Source organism: Talpa occidentalis, unplaced genomic scaffold, assembly GCF_014898055.3.
Source record: "Talpa occidentalis isolate TD23 unplaced genomic scaffold, MPIMG_talOcc4v2.1 talOcc4.9, whole genome shotgun sequence".
Taxonomy (NCBI): domain Eukaryota; kingdom Metazoa; phylum Chordata; class Mammalia; order Eulipotyphla; family Talpidae; genus Talpa; species Talpa occidentalis.
In genome coordinates this window covers 29,270,825-29,290,825 of record NW_023605305.1, presented here as the reverse complement: position 1 = coordinate 29,290,825, position 20,001 = coordinate 29,270,825, and the positions used below count along the sequence as shown (strand labels likewise).

General features: G+C 40.9%; 1 protein-coding gene across 2 annotated transcripts in view; it reads right to left on the bottom strand.

Annotated features, from left to right (window-relative positions):
• Positions 1–7,853: 7,853 nt before the first annotated feature.
• Positions 7,854–20,001, bottom strand: part of LOC119237233 (cytochrome P450 4X1) — a 33,181-nt gene continuing 21,033 nt past the window's right edge. For both annotated transcript variants that reach the window (XM_037501360.2, XM_037501359.2), the window contains exons 5-12: positions 18,667–18,794; positions 18,430–18,584; positions 17,072–17,178; positions 16,048–16,238; positions 12,934–13,067; positions 11,560–11,624; positions 9,585–9,667; positions 7,854–8,852 (exon numbers count right to left, since the gene is read on the bottom strand). In XM_037501360.2, coding sequence (XP_037357257.1) covers positions 8,678–8,852; positions 9,585–9,667; positions 11,560–11,624; positions 12,934–13,067; positions 16,048–16,238; positions 17,072–17,178; positions 18,430–18,584; positions 18,667–18,794 — 1,038 coding nt within the window. In that variant the 3' untranslated portion in view covers positions 7,854–8,677. The remainder of the gene's footprint in view (positions 8,853–9,584; positions 9,668–11,559; positions 11,625–12,933; positions 13,068–16,047; positions 16,239–17,071; positions 17,179–18,429; positions 18,585–18,666; positions 18,795–20,001) is intronic.

Genomic DNA, 20,001 nt, shown 5'->3' with positions numbered 1-20,001 from the left:
CCTTTTCAGAGGTGCTGAGCATAGAAGTCTGGGAGAACTGAGGGTGCTTCCTATCCCAGGTCACTCATAAATGCAAGGGAGATGCCTTTGGGCAACACTGGACTCTTCCAAATAATATGTTCAGGGAAGCAGAAAGATACAGGAAGGGACTGAGTCTGCAGGGTAAAAATTATTGGCATGTCAACCAGCTGGCCTGCTTTCCAGAAGAACCAGATTTTCAGACAGAGGCTGAATGCATGACAAGCTGGACCCCATTGGAGACTCTGTAGTGGTATGTCCACCAGAGTCTCATCTGTTCATCCTTCATGCACCTTTATCCATTCTTGTAAGAAATCTCTCTTCCTTATACTGTATAATTTTTAAAATGGACTTTTTAATAGCAGTTTTAGGTTCACAGCATAATTGAGCAGAAAGTACAAGAGTTCCCATATATGCTCTGTCTGCCCCTGTATGTTCACAGCCTCCACTACTATCACTGGCCCACACAGTGGGACATTTGTTACAATCACCAAATCTTCACGACATAGCACTATAGCCCAAACTCCATAGATTCCATTAAGGTTCACTCTTGGGGCTGTATAATCTATAGGTGTTGAGAAATGTCTAATGACACATAACTACCATTACTGTGTTACACAGATTCCTTTTCCTGCCTTAAAAATCCTCATGCTCTGGGCTCCCTGGTGGTGCAAGGGATTAAGCACAGCACTATGAAGCAAACTGCAGCCTCTGTTCGAGGCTGAGTTCAATCTCTGGCCAGCCAGGGAGCTACCCATATGGCGCAGCAGACCTCTCCTCTCTCACCTGCTGCTCCCCTCAGCAGTGTATTTCAGTAGATCCGCCTGTTCTTCTCCCCACTCTGTCTCTGGTGAATCATCTTACTGACCCCCCACCCTGCACCTCTGGCCTGTACCCCAGTTCTTGTATGTATAAATAATAAATCTTAAAAAAAAATCTTTATGCTCTGCTTACACACCCTCCTGCCCTCATCTTCTGACAACCCCTGATCTTTTTACACCTCCAGAGATTTACCTTTCCCAGAATGTCATATAATTAGAATCACATAGTATGTAGTCTTTTCAGACTGGTTTCCAGGAACCTCAGAAATCAAGGGAGTGATGTTCAATATCACATCATAAAGGAATTGCTAATTAGAGATCACTACTATCTCACAGTGATGAGATAGTGCTACACATTTATTAGAGTGACTTAATTCCAAAACACTGATGACACCAAATTCTGTTGAAGATGTAGAGCAACAAGAACTCTCATTCATTGCTGGTAGGAATTGAAAATGTACAGCCACTTTGGAAGATAGTTTGGTAGAGTCTTACAGTGCTAAACATGCTCTTACCATATGACTGAGCAATTGTACCCCTTGGTATTAACCCAAATGAGTTAAAAACTATGGTAGCTTTGGTCATATTGCCAAAATCAGGAGGCAACTAAGATGCCCTTCAATAGGGAAGTGGGGAAATTGTGGTTTGTTTCTATTCCATGTGGTAGAATATTATTTAATGATAGAATTAGCCAATCGAACCATGAAATATATGGGGGATGAATTTATTTTATAAAATATTTTTTAAAATAAATTTTATTTAAAAATATTTAAAAACATGTTTTTACATTCATTTTATTATGTATTTAAACAATATATATATTCCATGTTTATCATTTAATATTGTTTTCCTAAAATTTAGAGTACAAAGAGATAATAAGTTGGCAATTTCTGTAAATAAGCAGCTGCACATCTGCAGTCTGAAGTAACACTTGGCTTTGAAAAAGCATCAAAACCCATTCATGATCCAAAAAAATCCCATCTCTGTCTCCAGATATTTGTTCAACATCTGCAGTGGGAGTCTGTGTTGAATGTCACTGAGGAGGAATGAGTACAAACCCACACTGAAAATATCCAAATTGAAATTATCTCAAAATGTTAAAAATGGATTTTCTTATGTTTCTTCTGCATTTTCAACATATTTTTTATCCGATAGTAAAATAGACATCAACCAGTCTAGTTTCATTCTTTTGCTTATGGTGGTCCAGTTTTCCCAGCACCATTTATTGAACAAACTGTCCTTGTTCTATTGCATGTTCTTTGCTTATGGAGGAATTTTAAATGCTTATTGCTAAGTGAAAAAAGACAGTTTGAGAAGGCTGTGGACTGTACGATTCCAACTATATGACATTCTAGAAAAGGCAAACCATGGAAACAATAAAAATGATTAGTGGTTGTCAGGGGTGCCAGAGGATGGGGTGGGGAGGGAGGAATAAATAGGTGGGGCAAAGAGTTATTTATGACAGTAAAACTGTTACTGGACAAGGGAGTAGGTCTGGGTCCAATGCTACCCTCTAAAACACCAACAGATAAGCTGGGAACAAACCAGCTGCTGTCCATGGCTCCACCAGCTGGGAATTGGAGGGATGGTTGGTGTGTGTGGGCCCTGCTCCCAAGCCCAGGAAGAGCGTCTTGAGACACTCTGTGCAAGACTGAAAAGTCCTCCACAGACACCAGTGAGGACGGACAAAGAGTAAGTGTGCATGAAAGAACAAGGGAAGACAGCTCAAGAGAGACCTCTCTAGGCATGAGAGACTCCCCAGGGTGCCAGGGCTAAGAGCTTATCTAGGTTTGGGGACTGGGGTTTGAGATCAAAGGACTTCAACTTTGTTAGACAAGAAAGCAAGGAGAGCAGACTTAACTAAACTCATTTATTGTTTCTAATTGTGGGCACCTGTCAGCTACAGCTTGGCGCTTGTGCAGGGCTTGTGACCACCTCCTAGGTGGGCACCTCACAGACGCTGTGTGCTTGCAGCACCAGTGTGAACTGGTCTGCCCTCAGGGTCTGTATCTCATTTCTTTGAGGTCTGGAACTCCCTTTATTCTACAGCAGCCAGCTTTGGTAAGGTGTGGGAAGACAGGCCAGGAATGCCGAGGCTGAGAAAAATTAGTATTAAAGACAATGGGCAGAGGAAATTTATGGCCACAGGTTTCCCATCCTAGAGTCATCGGGTTTATTTATTTATTTATTTTTGTATCCTTATTTTTTGTTTTTATTGCATTGAGATGTTTTTTATTTAAATATTTTATTTTATATAATTCTTACATCTTTTTTCATCTTTGCACAATGTATGCATATTCATTTTGGTTATATTCCTCATACAATTGCACCTCCCCCCTTATTTTGATTCTAGTCCTTCCTTTCCCCGCCCCTCCCTCCACCCCCCTCCATAGTGTATCTCTGGTTTACTTTGAATTGATTAGTCTTTTTCTTGGTCTCTTATTTAGGTTTTCTAAATTCCTGCTATGAGTGAGACCGTCCAGTATTTTTCTTGAACTATTAAACATAGAGCTTCCATACGATCCGGCAATTCCACTCCTAGGTATTTACCCAAATGACACAGAAACAGTAATTCCAAAGGGCACCTGCACCCCTATGTTTATAGTAGCACTATTTACAATAGCTAATCTATGGAAGCAACCCAAATGCCCAAAAATAGATGACTGGATCAAGAAGATGTGGTACATATACACAATGGAATATTACTCAGCAATCAAAAAAGATAAACACATGTAGTTTGCAGCAACATGGATGGAGCTAGAAGGGATCATGCTCAGCGAAACAAGTCAGAAAGAAAAAGAAAAACATTGCGTTTATTTTTTAACCTCTTTTTTACCATGCTGTGGGAAGAACATTTTGTCTCTGAGTCCTGTCGTCCTTTGTCCCAGGACCCTTCCTATCTCAACACTATTCTGTCAGATATTGTAATAATAAATACATGTCATTGTGCATTTGTCAAAACACATGGAATGGATAACACCAAGTGAATCCTAGTGTGAATTATGGACTTAGTTAATAGCAATGTATCAATAATGACTCAACAGTTGTAATAAATGTAATTCACTACTGCGAGATTTACTAGGAGAAACTAGGGGGAATATTGTGAGGACATATAGGAATTCTCAGTTTTTCTATAGATCTAAAATTGCTCTAAAATTTTGGTCTATTAATTTTTTTAAAGGCATATGACAAGCATTTTACAGGAAGTTTGAAGCAAACACTGGAAAAGGGCCATAAGGAAGAAGTGGATGTGTCCAACTACATTTGACTATCTAAATTGACTTCTGCTTATGACAAAGATTAATCTGCTTTTTAAAGAAGCCAAGACAAAGCTAGGATATTTCATAACCAGGATGCATGCATAACTTGGCTATGATTGGTACTGATTCAAAAATTATCAAAGAAAGCGATAGTATCTTATTTAGGCTTTCAGAGTCTCCTGGACTTAAAGAGCAGGGATAGGTCCTCCATGGTGATGCAAGGGGTTAAGATGCAGCACTCTGAAGCTATCCACAGCTACTGCAGCCCGAGTTTGATCCCCAGCCAGGGAGGTGACCCACATGGCACAGCAGACCTCTCCTGTCTCGTCCGCTCAGCAGCGTATTTCAATCAATCTGCCTGTTCTGCTCCCCACTCTATCTCTGGTGAATCCTTTCATCTCCCTGCAACTCTAGCCTGTACCCCAGTTCTTGTATGCATAAATAAATAAATCATTAAAAAAATATAAAGAGCAGGGATAGCCTTGAGGGAGAGGATGAAAGGAGAAAAACTCACAGCGAAGCTGAAAGGCAAATGTTCAAATGAACACTGGCTCAAAACAAAGTTCCCCGTAGGGAAATATAGACTTCTGTTCTAGAAAAATTAAGTAAACAGTCAAAGTGTCCTTGGCTACTGACTTAGGGTAAATCAAAGACCCTGCTCTGTGGTTTTTCCACATGCAAACAGGTCATGTCTAGATATGAAAATTGAGAACTATGCCCATTGTCAGCAGGGCATTTAAATATCTAAACTCCAGATTACATGCAGAGTTAAATGTAAATTATTGACAGTCAGCTGCACATCATTGACCCTAAATATGTCCAATTATACAGTAATAGCTACTCTTCCATTTTGATTTTAGAAACTATACTCCAGATTGGGATAGGCCCAGATGATTTATAAGAAAGTGACTTTGTATTTCACTTGGCAATAATCATTCCACAGCAGGATGCAAAATGGAGAACTTTATATGTTGTATTTCAATGTGTAAATATTTGGTTATTTTCAATGGTAATGTCCTTTACCTATGACTCATTCTTTGGGTTTGCTTTATGTAAACTATAAGCCTCAGGGTTTGAGTCAAAATGGCACTGGACATATAAAATATACAAATATAAAGTTGGGAATAAACTTACTGGTCAAATTATCCTAGTACACTTTATGAACTTTTTTTTTGTGAAACTGAGTCAATGTTGCATATATCCTATTTGAAGTTTAATTTGTAAATGTATCTGATGGTTTGAATTATAACTGTGTTAAATTGGCTTATGTATTTCACTGGCTTTTCTAAGTTGGGTAAACACAATACTAAAAGATAAATTTATTCAATGAAGTAACTTTAAAAATCGGTGTACTGGGCCTCCCCGGTGGCGCAGCGGTTGAGCGCTGGGTTGCGAAGCTGCCCGCGGCCTCTGCTGCGCCAGTTCGATCCCCGGCCGCTCCCCGGCCACTGGAGGAGGGTCCCACATGGCGCGCAGACCTCTCCTGCCGCCCGCTGCTCCCCTCAGCAGTGTACTTCGGTCCTTCTGCCTGCTCTGCTCCCCGCTCTGGCTCTGGTGAATCCTCTCACCCTCCCGCGCTTCTGACTGTACCCAGTGCTTGTATAAATAAACAAATAAATCTTTAAAAAAAAAAAAATCGGTGTACTGCCTACTTGTCATGAAAGATAAGTAATAATGCTGGTATCATAAAAATAAAGAACTAAATACTAGATTATGGGCCTGTGTCTCCACCTAGCCTCACTCAGGTTGGGGAAGTGAAGATGCCAGTCCAGGAATGCCTTTGTAGCAGAGAGCCTTTCAATAGCCTTTCTCCGTTCCTACAGAAATAGAAATTTTAGCTAAGCACATGGTTGCCAGCTAAGCACCACATTACCCAATCTCCCTTTGAGCTAAATAAGGGACTAGGTTTTTATGATTAGATCTTGGGCAATTATGAGCAGAAACGAGGTGCCACCCTCTAGCTAATATTTTCCAAAGAGAAAGTTCATGTCCTTTTTATATCCTTCCACAGGCTTGAAGGCAGATGTGGTGGTAGGAAGCGGCAGCTACCTTACATCATTACCTAAAAACCATCTATTGAAGCTGGAGGACTAGAAGATAGAAGGAGGCTGGGTGCCTAGACTCTGCAGAGCAACCTAGCCTGCTAGCTGTGAGCCACCTACCTCCTCCAGACTGTTTTATGAGGAAGACATTTTTATCTTGCTTAAGCTCCTCTATTTGGGGATTTTTATGTTAAAGTAGAGGAGGCATTAGGGTCAAAATAAGGGGGGTGGGAATTGTATGGGGAATATAACCAAGATGAAAATGCATACATTGTGCAAAAATGAAAAATGATGTAAAAAAAATATAAAATAAAATATACAAAGGGTGACAAAGCACTTACAGATTAAATAGTTTATAAAGAGCAATTAAGCACTTACAAAATCATTAAAGAATTTTCTTTAAGGGCCTCCCCTGGTCACGCAGTGGTTGAGCGCTGGGTTGCGAAACTGCCTGCAGCCTCTGCAGCGCTGGTTCCATCCCCCGCCACGAGCAAGGGTTCCACATGGCGGGACAGACCTCTCCTGCCACGCCCGCTGCTCCCCTCAGCAGTGTACTTCGTCAGTCTGCCTGCTCTGTTCCCGCTCTGGCTCTGGTGAATTCTCTCACCCTCCCGCGCTTCTGACTGTACCCAGTGCTTGTATAAATGAATAAATATCTGACTGTACCCAGTGCTTGTGTAAATGAATAAATAAATCTTAAAAAAAAAAGAATTTTCTTTAAAACCAAAAAAAAAAGTAGATGTTATTGATGTGACCAGCACTTTCTTTTCATTTTCTATCATTTCAGAGAGTCAAGATCACTTTGCTTTCACTGGGTAGGGGTAGTATACTTACTTTTATTTCAGGGGATATTAAAATGGTTTAACTCTTTGCCATAATTTTGTTAACAGGAGGCACATGTGGCTTCCATTACCATCTTTCAGGCCTTAACTTATATGTCTCCTTCTTAAGATGGGTTGTCCTAACAACCCGATGTAAAGAAAATTCACCTTGATTACTATTTAGCTCAACCAACCCATTTCCTTCCTGGCACTTACTCCACTTTGTTATGATCTGCTTGTTATCCATCTTCCACTTTAGAATATAAGCTTCATTAGGGCCATGTCTATTAATCCACTAATCCTCGATGATTATCACATCTGATAGGCACTTAAACATCAAATGAGTCTGAAAATTATTACAATATTCCCATATTGGTTGCATGAGAGTTGTTAGCACCAGGAAAATATGTATAATATCTTTATAATAGTCTAAAGAAGTCTTATTTAATACAAAAAAAAACCCCAACACAAAAAGCCATAAAGAAAAGCTTATATATTTACTTCATGAAAATTTAGAAGCTTCATATGTTAACACACACATAAATACAGTTTTTAGAAAGTAAAACAATGGGGAAAATTATAAAGGGAAGTTACAACCAAGGATTATTATCCACAATGCACAAATAACTCATAGGAATCAGGAAAAAGACAAATTCCATAGAAAAATAAACACAGATGATGTACTAGTTAGAGTACAAGACAAACATAAACACAATGGACAATAAATATATTGTATAACATAACTTACATATTCAATAATAGGAAAATAGCTAAATTATAGTGCATCCATACTATAGCACACTGAATGTTTAGTATTAATCCCTATAACTAGGAATGAGAGGTATTTTCATTAAGTGAAAAATGCAAGAACAATATGAATGTGATCCCACCTACAAAAATACATACACACACACATGTGAATATGAAATATATAGAAGTCTGAAAGAATGCACACCAGATGATTCTGTTTTTAGGAAAAAAATAGTAGGATTGGTTAGGACAGGTATGGGCTATGTGAAGCAGGAATTTTATTTTTTTACTTTGCAGACTTTTCTAGAGTTGGAAATCTTTATAGCAAGCACATATTCACTTATTACATAATTCTGAGAACCATTTTAAAAACCAACAGACAATAAAGTAACGTAGCAAAAATTATTGATATATTGCATTAATAGTCTGAATCAAACAGAAAAGATCTGACAGTCTCCCAAAGGTATATAGAAATAGAGCTAGGTGGGTCTCCCTGGTGGCGCAGCGGGTTGAGCGCAGCGCTGTGAAGCTGTCCGCAGCCTCCACAGCACTGGTTTGATTCCCGGCCAGCCAGGGAGAATCCCACATGGCGAAGAAGACCTCTCCTGTCTTCGCCCACTACTCCCTTCAGCAGCCCGCTGCTCCCCTCAGCAGTGCTTTCATCCTGACTGCCTGTTCTGCTCCCCGCTCTGTCTCTGGTGAATCCTCTCACCTTCCCGTAACTCTGGCCTGTACCCCAGCTCTTGTATAAATAAAAATAAATCTTTAAAAACAATAAAAAAAAAAAAGGAATAGAGCTAGGTAACACCCTGTGTCACCTGGAAATGTTTTTGGATAATGTACAGCTCCACAGAGTCCTCCATTCCCCGACCCTTACCCCTTCTACCATATTTTCATTCTTTTCATCTTAGACCATAGCTGTACTTTAAATTCAAAGCAAGTATCTAGAATATTTTTTTGGGGCTCTAACATTTGGTGAGTTTCTTCAGGTACACATGCAGCCCCTGTTGGGGTTTGAGGACAGACTGGGGCAAGAAGACAAGAGGTCTGGCGGGGTCTGGAGTCACCCTGAAGTGAAGCAGAATCAAGGCAATGGCCACCTTTAACTCAACCATGGCAAAATGCTGCCCGATGCAGTTCCTGCAAACATCAAGGGAAAGAAGGAAAGACTTGAAGAAATGATGTTTCTTCTCTCTGATAAGATATTCACAGTGAAGCAACATTGTCACACTAAATGCCACACACACCACTGGACTTTGTATTTACACTGTTTCCCGCAAGACCTGAGCTGGGAGGCTCCAAGACCATCCCCTCCTAAACAAGGTAGCAGCTAAGTTGCTCACAGAATTGTTTCTCCACCAGGAACTGAATGTAAAACATAGTGACTATAGTTGATGAGACTCTATGTAAAAAGAAAAATTTTCTTTAAAAAAAAAAGAAAATTTTCTAAGAAATCAGAACTTAAATTTTCTAATGCACTGAAAGATGATAAATACGTGAGGTAAAAGATGTATTAATTGATTAGATGGGGTGGGATTCTTTCACAATAAATCTTTAAAAATAATAATACCACAAGAAGGGTGAAATTAAAAAAAAAAAAACTCTCCTGCAGTGAAGGTGGACTGCACTGAGCCTATGAAGGTGGACTGCACCATGGGGTAACGTTCCAAGGGTTGGCTCTATAGGACTGATACAGAATGGCACTGTGATTTGTGAGATGAACTGGCCCCTTCAGGTGCTCAAGATGTGTCTTGTGGCCCTGGAAGAAGACAGGGTTCCATGGAAGAATTTATGGAACACAGGGGCTAGTGGGAGTGAGCTGTTGCCAAGTGAACACTTTTGTGCATTTTCAATAACCAACATTGTCTTCACCTGGGTCCAGCTGAGAACGGTAGGAAGGAATGGGGGTGCCTTTGATCAGAATTCTTCTGAGAGAACCTCAAGGGGTCAAAGACCTGAAACGAGAGGTGACACCACCATCATCCCCAAAACACCACGAGCTTATTTCTTAAGGTCCTTACTTAGCACAGATCAACAGAAATAGACTGTGAGTCATGTATGTAATTCCAAATGTTCTGGCAAGCCACATTTTGAGAAGATAATATTAATTTTAATCATAGAGTTTATTCTACAGAGTATATTATCATTGAATGGGTAATCAATTTAAATAATCGTTAAGAAAATATTTTATTTTATTTTTTAAAAGATTTATTTATTTATTTATTTATACAAGCACTGGGTACAGTCAGAAGCATGAGAGAATTCACCAGGGCCAGAGCAGGGAGAACAGCCAGATAGACAGGACACTGCTGAGGGGAGCAGCGGGCACAGCAGGAGAGGTCTGCGCGCCATGTGGGATCCTCGCCGGCAGCCAGGGATCGAACTGGGCCCAGCTCTCAACAGCTACGCCACCAGGGAGGCCCATTTTATATTTTTTATACTGGGGAAAACTCAAAATCCCATGTGTAATTTACATATTTAGCAAATCTATTCCAACTAGCTACTTTTCAAATGCTTAGCAGTCACTCCGGCCACCATACCAGAGAGGGTAACTCTAGACCTCCAGATCTGGTCTGCTTTGCCATTTGACTAGTTACCCAAACTAAGGGGAAAGCAGACATACAACAGCCAGTGGTACTATTTTCACTTTGGAGGTAAGCATGCACTGATTAGAAGGCAAACCAAAGTGATTATGTGATCATTGCTACTGAGACTTGCCTTCCAACTTCCCGTTATATGTAAGAGATCTTAAACCCCAGCAGCTTAAGTAAAAGGAAACATCAATACTTGTTGTGAGTGCTATAAGTTTCAAGAACATTGAATCAAGCTGACCTCTATGTGTTTTTCTTTGGGGGAAAAAAGCATTGACTGGGGATCTGTAGTGTGGTAAAGAGAGTGTCGGAGACATGTATTTCCTGGGCCCCTTCTTCCAGACAGTATCAGGCTTGGCTGCATGCTCTCCTGAAGACCACTATTTTGGTCTGATGACCTTCCCCAGCAGCAACCTCTCTCCAGGTTCTGTAACACCCCCCTTCTGTGTCCCATCAGTCCTAGAAGTGGCAAGCACTTCTGCAGTGATCTGCACCATTTTGCTTTTCCTGGACCCCACCCATATCTCTGTACATAATTCCTTTATAAAATTCTCCTCAAATCTCCCACAGAGAGAGTGTCATTGATTTCCTCCCAGAATCCTGACTGTTACAACCAGCAAAGGGGCATGTGAGTTGCTTGAATGGCTGCGTTGGCAGTCTACACTCATGCAGATATGCAGGGCAGCGCTTGATAGGCTCTCCAGGTAAATGGCTGATGTCAGAGTGTGATAAGTTAGAGCAGACTATGTGACATTATGCCAATCTAGTCATTTAAAAGTAAAGATATTGAGGGCCTCCCTGGTGGCGCAGTGTTTGAGCGCTGGGTTGCGAAGCTGCCCGCAGCCTCTGCAGTGTCAGTTCAATCCCCAGCCACTGGGCGAGGGTCCCACATGGCACGCAGACCTCTCCTGCCACGCCTGCTGCTCCCCTCAGCAGTGTATTTCAGTCATTCTGCCTGTTCTGTTCCCTCTTCTGGCTCTGGTGAATTCTCTCACCTTCCGTGCTTCTGACTGTACCCAGTGCTTGTATAAATAAATAAATAAATCTTCAACAAATAAATAAATAAAAGTAAAAATATTGAAAAAAAAGTAAGGAAAAAGTAAAAATGGGGAAGAGGAAAAGATTTACACTTTTGGTTATTATTTTGTTTGTTTTGTGTAAGCTGCTTTAACTGGACAGCCGCTTCCATGCATAGATAACAATAAGTGAACTGCACAGTATTAGATCTCTGAAATATTCACATGCAAGAGTTATACCTTTGGGTGTTCCCAAACGGTAGGATTGTGGTGAAGACCCCAAATACTGAGAACCACAGTTATTCCTAAGAAAGGAAGGAAAATAAAAGATTGCATGAGAAAAAGCAAGTTGTGGGCTACTTTTACACTGCTCTTCTGTAAGACTTTTCTTCTTGGAGGGCAAGAGCTGCTCCTGGCAATGTTCTGTGTTCAGTAGCTGATGCCAGCAGTGAATGCTCACAGGAAGATGAGACATGGGTGGCCCCTCGGTTTTCAAAGCAATGATTTATTTAATACCTGATTCGATCTTAAGAATCCTATTGACATGGCAAAATAACCCATGCTTATGCTTTCTTTTCTGCCTCTGAAAATTCCTTATCTGTTAATGAATATAAAGCAAGTCCTGGGGACAATTTTGGTTCACAAGGAGAGGACTAATTCCATTAAGTGGATCCAATGACAAGTTTTATTGGTGCTAGTCATATATGGGAGGTAGAGAATTTGGGCAAATATCCATGAGCTTTGGTAATTAAAAAAAAGAGAGGAGAATTAGAAGAATATTCGGTTACCAGAAATAATTCTGGGAAATTAATTCTGGATCTGTTAACAAAATCACAGGAAGTGATAAGCTGCTGGTGTTTGCTGCAAGTAACCCTGTTAGCTAGTTCCGAGGGTGTTAGCTAGTTCCAAGGGTTAACCGAACACCCAAGCAGAAAAGGAAGGTGTCTCCTGTGATCCCTCTGTCTCCTTCTTCCCCTGCTGAAAACACTGTGCTGTTCTACAGGACACTGGGTTCCAGCTGCAGGACCTCTGTGCAAGTTCCAGCTCTGCTCACTGCACATTTGGGTTCACAGTGGGTTTCTGGTTATACCACAAGCATTGGAGAATGCTTTTTAAACTGGAAAGCACCATTTAAGTGTCTGCTAAGATCATGTTCCACAGTTTTAAAATATGAGATAATGTGTTTGGAGGCTCTACATAAGCTATTCAGTATATTTGTATATTTTTCAGGGTGCTACAACAATGATGAAGCCAAAGACCCCTTTTGGGTCTTCTAGAGAATGGTGTTTATCTCGCATGATGTCTCATGTGGGGCTCAAAACCAGCCAAACAAGGATTATCTTAGCAAGAATGTCCTACAGTAGAAGAAACCCTGGGTTAGGATTCTGGAGACATGGGTTCTGGGCATAGCTTTGCTCAAATGGTTATGGGCCTTTGGGAAAGTCTCTGAAATCCACATCTGATTCTGCTCATTGCTACCGAGCTCTGAATAGCTGCACAATCCTTAAGATTGTCTTCTTAATTCTCCAAGAGATGAGAAGCCTGCCAGTCTTTGTCACTGTGGTTCCCAGGATCCCAGGCTATAGGAACTGGTTAGGAAAAGATTGCAAAGACCTGCAGGCAAGGAGCGTCCATCAGGGAAGGTCATGGGCTTGCTGAGTTCTCTGGAAACGGATGGGATGGGAGGGGCCAATCGGAGCGACTCCTTGATGCACATTGTGGTGTAAGACATCTCACTCAGCTGTTCCCTGTGAGACCAAGCGGGGCAGAGAAGGGAAGTGAGATTCCATAGCTAGTCTGTAATTGTTGATGTATTTTTCCCATTTGATGTTTGTTCCCAGGAAATATCAGCATCAGGTTAAGCTTTTTGCCAACTGGCTTAGGTCAGAGAATGTTGTAATGGGACTCCAACTGCCTCCGGATCAGCTGAGGTCCCATAAGAAAAGGGACCAAACAAGTATAAATATCCTCATACCGTGGGATGTTCTACTACTTGTAAAGGTTGTTCAGGAGGTTTCTGAAAACCGGTTTTGCTACATTTAGCTAATGATATAAATCGAGTGTATTATAAGGAAAGGCTAAGGACTGAAGAGAGGAGGTTTAAGAGTTTTGAGAGGAAAAAAAAATAATCCTTAAGAGAGAAGTGTAGGAATGTGGGGTACCATGGAGAATGGAGGAGGGCACCCCCACATCTTAAGTAAAAGGGGGCTTCAGAGGACCACTGGGATGATCTGACACGTGCCCCCTCGAATTTGGGGAACACAGGATGGATAGGAGAGGTTGTGACTCAGCAACACGTACAAGGCAAGAATGTCCAAGTGTGTCCTGTGGGCCAGTGAACCAGGAAGAGGGAGCTCTCCAGAACCCGCCTGAAAGGAACTCTCATTAAGACCAAAAATTGCCCTCCCCCATGAATCACCAGTGAGGGAATCTCCAAGAAGACCACAGAATGCACTCTGTGAGAGTAAAAGGAGGCACTCAATAGCCAAGCTCATAAGCAAGATCAGATTTGCAAATCTGCCCCTTTCTTCTTTACTTCCTCTGGGGAACAGTTCTGGAAGGATCAGAAACAGCAGCTACTGGGTAAGGGAGGAGCAGGTCAATATGCAGCCAAACACAACCTTCTCACCCACCACTGGCTTCCAGACCCAAAGAGTTATTGAGCTGTGATGGAGGGAGATGTTTCAAGAGGACAAGATTTATTTGATGTTCTTATTATTATACTGGAGCTGACAGTTTAATTGCACAAACGAGATTATTCTTGTGATTGAAATGGATGGGGACTCTATGAGATTTACTTAAGAGTTCAGTCCAAAGATGAAGAGAATTTGTCCATTAGAGTAAGTTTGAAGTAGCAGGAGAAGAGTTTATTTGTATTCTAGATATAAACTGACTGCATATCTTAGTCTATTTGCTTTATTATATTTCTGTTTTCTCTTCTGATTATTATTTTGAATGCAGGTGTTGGCTATTTGGTAAAATGAAATTTTACTTTTGCACTGTTTCCTGCTCAAACCCAGTATAGAAAGAATAATTCTGCTCGGCTTGGCACTTTGCATATTTAAGAAAAACAATGCCAGCCCTGGTATAAAAGGAAAAGAATAATTTTAATCAAATGCAGAAATAGGCTGATAAGGAGCCAAGTGGTAACACTGGAAAACTTTCCAGTTTTTCTAGAAAATGCTCTTTGCAGTGTGGTTTTATTATCTATCTAAAAGAATTATAAATTCCCAGAATGCTATGTGTAAATTTCATTAAAGTAACTATTAGGCTATATTGTAGTATACAAATATATTTGAGTTTCTGTAGTAATATTGTAATTTATCTTATTAAAATAAATGATTGTTAAAAGATCCTCTGGACTTTGCTTTCTCACCTGGTAAAGATTTTCTTTGTTTTCACATTTCATATAGGCCAAAAGACAGAGAGAGAGAGAGAGAGAGAGAGAGAGAGAGAGAGAGAGAGAACAGAGAGAGAGAAAGAGAAAGAAAGGTTAATATTTGAGTTATATGTGTATCTATCTGAATCAAGGTTGAAATATTTAGTTCATGTCAGGAGGTGGTATAAAATATTTCCAATTCAGCAAATGAATAAAAAATCACCAGCACTGCCTTTCTGCTATAGAGATTAGGACTTTCTGGTAGGGAAATGACTATTTTACTTATAAAAAGTGAGATTTCTACTACATGTAAATTCAAATTTTCCTTTACAAATGTTCTAAATGAACAAATTAGAGCTGCTTCAATTTCCATCTCAAATATGGTGTTTTCCTCTAGTCATGAGGCTGGACTGCCCTTAGCACTTCTCTTTCTGCCCCTTTAATCAGCAAAGCAACGCCATGGGAAATATCTCGTCGGGGGAAAGAGCAGCGTATGCCAGGGATCTATGTTTTCTTTGCAAACAGTATATCTGAAGGGCAAATCCACAACCTGCGCTTCATTAACTTCAAGATGTGCTCAAAGTCTAGCAAAATGGGGTTGAGGTTTCCACCTGGCAAATTAATTGTCAGGGTAAGTGTCAGTTTTCTCAGAAAGTCCCTCTGGAAGGGAAACACCAGGGTAGGTGTCTGATTTCTAAGTGCTCATGGAAGCCCTCTTGTCACCCTTCCCATCTTATACTGCAGTTATCTGTAGGGGCTCACTGGGCACTCGGTCTCCTGTACTAGAGTGTGAGTTCATTAGAGGCAGGACTCATACCAAATCCGGCACTTTGTTTTACTGTCTCAGTACTAATAATGTCCTCAGTCCATGTTCATTAACTTAGTTAAGTGTGTATCATTTAGTACGATGTTCAAAGTCCAAAGCTAACTCCAAGGAGTGAAATTTGTGACAAAAGCATCGATGACGATGTCTCCAATGAGGGCTACATAACACAGAGGCTCAAGCAGCCTCTCAGAAGAGGAGCCCCATTTGAGCCCTATCACTCAAGCTCTAAATGCAAATTCAGGATCAAATCCCCATCTCCCATGCACCAGAGACTTGGTGAAAGAAAGAAATAGGACACTTTGCATACCACTCATTAGGAAAACAGTGAAACAGATGTATGAGTGAACTTCTTTTGCCAAAGAGATAATTTTAGGCCCTTGAGAAAAAGAGCAGAATAGTAGCCTGCCTCCTTAGCTTCCACATACACACGTCTTGAAGCACCATAGTCACCAAGGTACCAGGGAACAAAGAGAGCAAAATACCAGGAGAAAGAAGACAAAATGTTTTGGGATTCAGATCTCACCAGGTGATGGAAGCCCCATCCCCCAGGATGGCCCTGATCTCTTCCCGGCATCTCTCCTGATGCTCAGGGTGCAGAGCCAGGTGGTAGAGCAGGCAGGAGATGGCCCCGGCCGAACTGTTGTGTCCTGCTAACACGAACGTGTTCACCTCGGACTGCAGGTCAGAATCTGAGAAGCTATCACCACTTTCAGCCTAGAAAGTACAGTAGAGACATTTTTATGCAATGTCAGTTTGTAGATGATTGGGACCACAATCAAATAATTTTTAGGGAAGAATTAGAGTTTCACAGGAGAATTCCAATTTTAATGCAGTTCAAAGACTATATAGATGAACCACACTTGCCCAGAGTATGAAGAAGAAAGGCTAAAATAGGGAACAGGCCTTGCAAGAATCCCTGCAAATATCCTATGAGATTTTCTAGCACCTCTTTCTCAGCATTTTACCAGCTTTCTTGGCGACCCATTTTCTTGTGTTTCCATGAACCCAATAATGGTTATAAATTATCTTTATGATAATCACCAAATCCTGTTAAATCAGTGAAAAATTAGTCTTACAGACTCCCTTTAATGAGAGTTGCAGAATTCCATCTTTACCTCAAACTGCATGGAGGCAACCCTTCAGTTCAACACTGATTAAATTTAGCTGACCTACTTTGCTTTTGCCTCCCCTTCTCAACGCTCATCCACATAATTATCTAGATAAATGAACAGGCTCAAAAATTTGAGACATTGGGGCCTCCCCGGTGGCGCAGCGGTTGAGCGCTGGGTTGGGAAGCTGCCCACAGCCTCTGCAGCGCTGGTTCAATCCCCGGCTGCTCCCGGCCACCGGAGGAGGGTCCCACATGGCGCGCAGACCTCTCCTGCCGCCCGCTGCTCCCCTCAGCAGTGTACCTCGGTCCTTCTGCCTGCTCTGCTCCCCGCTCTGCCTCTGGTGAATTCTCTCACCCTCCCGCGCTTCTGACTGTACCCAGTGCGTGTATAAATAAATAAATAAATCTTTAAAAAAAAAAAATTTGAGACATCTACCTGGGCAGAAAGGAGGAAGTCCAGAAAATCCTGGTAATTTCTCTTCTGAGCATTATCCTGCTCCTCCTCATCCTCGAGGGACTTCTTTCTATCCTGAATTACTTTTTCTGAGGTGGAATAATAATTCCCCATTACCAAGCGACAGCCAAGTCAATCAAAATAATACAAATTACAGAATTACAGAATAAGCCATAGCCCACAGATAATATCAAATTTTGCCCAGTTTCCTGAGGTCAGAATGGGTACATTCTATCAAGCACATTGAATTTTTGCAGATGTTTATTTTCCCATCAGATGCCTAACTTTGCTCAAAGCTCCGATGACAAACACAAAAGACCAAAAACACACTTTATAACTAGAGAGGCAATATAATTAAGGCATAGGTAATGCAGACGTAGGTGCATTACCTATGTTCATGCATGTATATATGTATGTGAGTGTGCATTCTGGATGTCTTGTTAATATCCTGGGGGCAAGTTTGCACTTATTCAGTACAGGTGCAGTCCTAAGCCCTTTATATATATTAACATATTTAATCATCACCACAAACCTATGAAATAGGTTTTTTATTCCCCATTTTACAGATGACACTGACACAAAGCAGCAAGTGACTTGCCCAAAGTCACTTGCACTGCTAAGAAGTGGTAGAGCCGAGGAAGGATTAATTAACTACTTAATAAATACTCTCTGATATGGTGTTCAGTAATGTTGAATTGCTTAAAAACTTAATCTATCTCAAGTTACATGTTTATGTTTTGCTAAAGCTATTTTTGAACTCAATTTCTTTTATTTTGAACTCAATTTCTTTTATTTTTAATTTTTTTTATGGTGATAACAACACTTTCCCTAAGATCTACACCCTCAGTAAAGTTTTAAGTGTACAAGACAACATTGTTAGTTGTACGCCCTATTCTATATAGCAGGTCTCTTGAACTTACTCTTCTTGCATAACTGAAACTTTAAACCTGTTAAACAACTCCTCATTTCCTCCTCCTTTTGAATTTATGTCCATGTTTACTCTGTTTCCCTACTGGCACCAATGTCACAGGAATGTTTTGGCTTTCTGGAATTACTGCTCAACAGTCATATTCCATGTATGTTTTGAAATCTGAAATGTCCACTCTGGTATGTTTGTACAAATAATAATTGTGCATGATAAAAACTTGATAATATACAGAAAACCTCTGACAGGACTACTACTGTGGACATAGTAAATGTATTTCATTTAAGCAGTGTCCATACAAAAGCTACAGGAAAGAGCAAGAAAACTTTCTCTTTTCACATAGAGGTCTATTGCTCTAGGAGACACAGTACAGTGATGAGTGTATAGACTTGGGCCACTCGAACCCAAGAAATACCTGTGCACTGATGCAGTGCGTTGCTTATCTCCTGTAAGTGGTGGTCCTCGGGGCTGAACTTGAAAATTACGTCTTGGTGATGGAAGAAACGATACAAGTCATTAAAGATGATTTTGCTGACTTCAACCATCGCTTTTACATACAAATCTTGGGTACTAGAAGAGAAAGTGGGGGAGCTATGTCAATAAATGACTTAATGGTAAATAGTATCTTCTTTTTTGCCCTCCTGTCACTGACCTGTTTATCTGGCAGTTGGTCTCCCAGCTCAAAGCACATTTCATGAGTATGTCCAGGGTCAACAAGCTGATGTGCTCAGATACCTCCACAGCTGTGTCCTGAGTGCTGCACATCTTCTCCCACTTATCCTGCACAAAGGGGCAAGATCAACAACATCACTATCATCAAATTGGAGGCTCCTCCCTGAGCCTTTAAGATATAAAGGACACAATTCTGACCTAGAAGAAGTTGAAGGTCATATATGTAAATAAGCCAAGTGCTTACTTCACATGAAGGGAAAACAAATGCACCAGCTGGAAGCAGTAAATGGCTAAGTATCTTTGTCTTCTCAATAACTCCATAATAAATCAGATCAGAGTTCCAATAAAACATACAATCCCTGATGTATAAAGGGTTTCCCAGGACTTTATTCATCTTTAGTCCTGAAATTTAGTCCCTTTTCATTACTTCCAACCACCATAACCTATAGTTAACTCTTAAACTAAACTTGAAACATTTAAAAAAATTTCAGATTCATAAGAAGCTGCAAGGAGCTGACTCTCTGCCTGTACTGCAAGAAATTAAATTAATTAATTTAATAATAAAAACAAGAGGCCTCCCCAGTGGTGCAGCGGGTTGAGCGCACGGCTGTGAAGCTGTCTACAGGCTCTACAGTGTGGGTTCAATCCCGGCTGGCTGGAGAGAATCCCACATGGTGCAGCAGACCTCTCCTGTCCTGCTGCTCCCCTCAGTAGTGTATTTCAGTGGTCTGCCTGTTCTGCTTCCTGCTCTATCTCTGGTGAATCCTCTCATCCTCCTGCGCCTCTGGCATGTACCCTACCTCTTGTATAAAAATAAATAAAGCTTAAAAAAAAAAGCCTGGTCATTAACCCTTTGTACAAACAGTTGGACTGTTTACAGAGATTAATCCTATTGTTCGAACAATGAGATACTGAGGGATAACTATGATGAGTCATGCTTGTGGAGAGACATCTGGATTTGCCTGTAGGAGTTGTCTCCATAGGCAATTATGCTCCCTGGCAACTGAGAAACTGATGCCCTTTTCAGGAACAAGTCCTAGCAACCGGGGCTTCAGTAGGGACAGCAGATCAGGGGCATAGGAAGAGTGGCTACCACAGTGCCCAGGAGCAGTGGCATATGCCAAGGATGCAAGATTTTTGCTCTTGAGATAAAGTCATGTAGTTAATGCAGTGATAGCATGTCCTGTGTGTTCTAAACAACATCCAAGAGAACTGCCTAAGGAGCCTGGGGCCATGCACCAGAGCCCCAACCTGTAAGGGGTAGGAAGATTGATTGTATTGGCTTAGTTCAAGCTTTCCCCTTTTACCATGCAAA